General features: G+C 50.8%; 1 protein-coding gene across 1 annotated transcript; it reads right to left on the bottom strand.

Moving 5' to 3' along the window:
* Window positions 1-295: 295 nt before the first annotated feature.
* LOC136459044 (heavy metal-associated isoprenylated plant protein 28-like) lies at window positions 296-745 on the bottom strand. The gene has a single exon (XM_066458946.1). It carries the CDS (start codon window positions 743-745, stop codon window positions 296-298), a length of 450 nt encoding a protein of 149 aa, XP_066315043.1.
* Between the last annotated feature and the right edge of the window lie 1386 nt (window positions 746-2131).

The raw sequence follows: 2131 nt of genomic DNA on the forward strand, positions 1-2131 counted from the left end.
ACATTTAGTCCCGGTTGGTAGCTCCAACCGGGACTAAAGGTCCTCTGCAGCAAAAGTCTGCCGCAGTAGCCGTTGGGCATGACCTTTAGTCCCGGTTGGACCTACAAACCGGGACTAAAGATCTCTCTAGTCCCGGGCACGAAATATATCGGGACTAAAGCCAAATTTCAAGCTGAATCAAAAGTCGTTTCTCTACTAGTGAGGAAGAAATTGTAACAAATCTTTCCGATGTAATATGTGATTGGTACAGATTATACATCTGATTTTTACATGTCTGACATGGGGATCCTGTCAATCACATGACGGAGCACCCCTGCGCGTTCTCGTCGCTGAAGTAGTCGGTGGCCCTGGTGCCGGCGACGGCCGAGTTGGCACCGTGGTGGTAGTAGGCGCCGTACATGCGGGAGTCGTCGTAGCCATGCTTGTAGTAGTTGTACGAGGACGTGGGCCGCGCCGCGTGGCTGGCGTGCGCCAGGCCTGCGGCGCCGGGCTGGTACATGAGCTGCTGCTGCGCCAGGACGTGCGCGGCGCCGGCGGCCGCGCCCGGGGCGTACGGCAGCGGCCAGAGGACGGCGCGCCGGCCCGTCCGCCGCACCGCCTTGAGCACCTTCTTCTGCTCCACGTCCCCGTTCACCGTCACCTTCTGCTGCGCCATGTCGATGTCCACGTCGTGCACGCCTTCCAGCCGCTGGACCGCCTTCCGGATCTTCTTCTCGCACCCGGGGCAGTCCATGTGCACGCACATCTCCACGAGCTGTAAGTGATGTATCAGCAGATGAAATGATCAGTACGTAAGACACAGCAGGGATCCCAGTAGATTGTTACAAGAAAAACGCATGCATATATAGCGCGGAAACTCACCGTCATTTTCGTGTTTGGAGTTGTACGTATGGATCGATCACTTCTGCAGTTCTGCAGGTATCTTATCAGGCTGTGTTGGCAATGGCGATTCTTGTTCAGCTGGTGCTTGGTGGTGATGAAATACAGGTTGTTTCTGCGTCAACGAGTTGTGCATGTATCCCCCGTATATACTCATCCGGAGTTCTTGACGATCTTGAAATAAACGGTTACCGCTCCGGGGAGCATGTGCCATGGCTGATGGTCGGCAGGCCAAGGAGTTGACGAACAATTTTCTGTACTCAACAGGCACCGACTGCTTCCTTCGCGCTCCACCTCCGCGTTCAACTCCGGTGCATAAAAAACGACGCCGATGCCGACATGGAAACACACGCAAGCAGCCGCCCGCCGGCCGGGCCTCGCTGGCATGCACGTTCGAGGACCAAACGCTCGCTGAGGCCAGAAGGAGACGGCGGCTCAAGGTAAAGGTAAAGGTATACTTGCGGTCCTGCGGAAGCGATGCGCCGTGTCGCGCTCTTCGGTACCAACCATCATGGCCTGGCGAACACAAGGCGGCGCCCGGCGGTGGCCCAACAAACTTGGCTATATTTGTTTGCGGGCCTCCCAGCCTAATGAACATGTTTAGATGGGCTGGGTTACAACTCCAGACCCACTATGCTCCCGTGCTTCAGCTCACCAATCCTTTTAGCCCTTGCTAAAAAAAACGATCCTTTTAGCCTCAGATTTCGATTTGTGTTCTGCTGTAGTAATGTTCATCAGTTTCTTTTTTTGACTTTTTTTAATAAAGACTCGTTCATCGACAAGCTAAATATATCGCTAGAGGTTTACAGCGGGTCCTTTCGATGAATGGTATTATCGTTATAGCCTTTAGGTGCCTGACGTCTCATGTCGGATCAAATGAATCACTCTTGACAAGTTGACAGCTGACCACATTTGTGCAATGATGTTTGCCTGTTTGGCCAATTTATGTCCCGTTCGGATCTGTTGGGCTTCTACTTCTGGACTTCCAGTTCTACGTGGCTTCAACACCATTCATATGTGTTAGATTATTGTTTAACTTAACGTGAAGTTATTCAGATACATGTGACAGTGAATAATTGACATGGAATTTAACTTGACTAGGTAGTACTTCAGGTGGCGAGGACATCTATACTAGAATAACAAAATACAGTAGAGGAATAATTGAGATTTGACTTTATGGAATGCCTATTATTATGTATGTACTGTATATATTTGATTTGGGTAGTTGGATTTGTTTTGTAATAAAATTGGT

The sequence above is a fragment of the Miscanthus floridulus genome, chromosome 6 (assembly GCF_019320115.1).
Source record: "Miscanthus floridulus cultivar M001 chromosome 6, ASM1932011v1, whole genome shotgun sequence".
In the NCBI taxonomy this organism is placed as follows: domain Eukaryota; kingdom Viridiplantae; phylum Streptophyta; class Magnoliopsida; order Poales; family Poaceae; genus Miscanthus; species Miscanthus floridulus.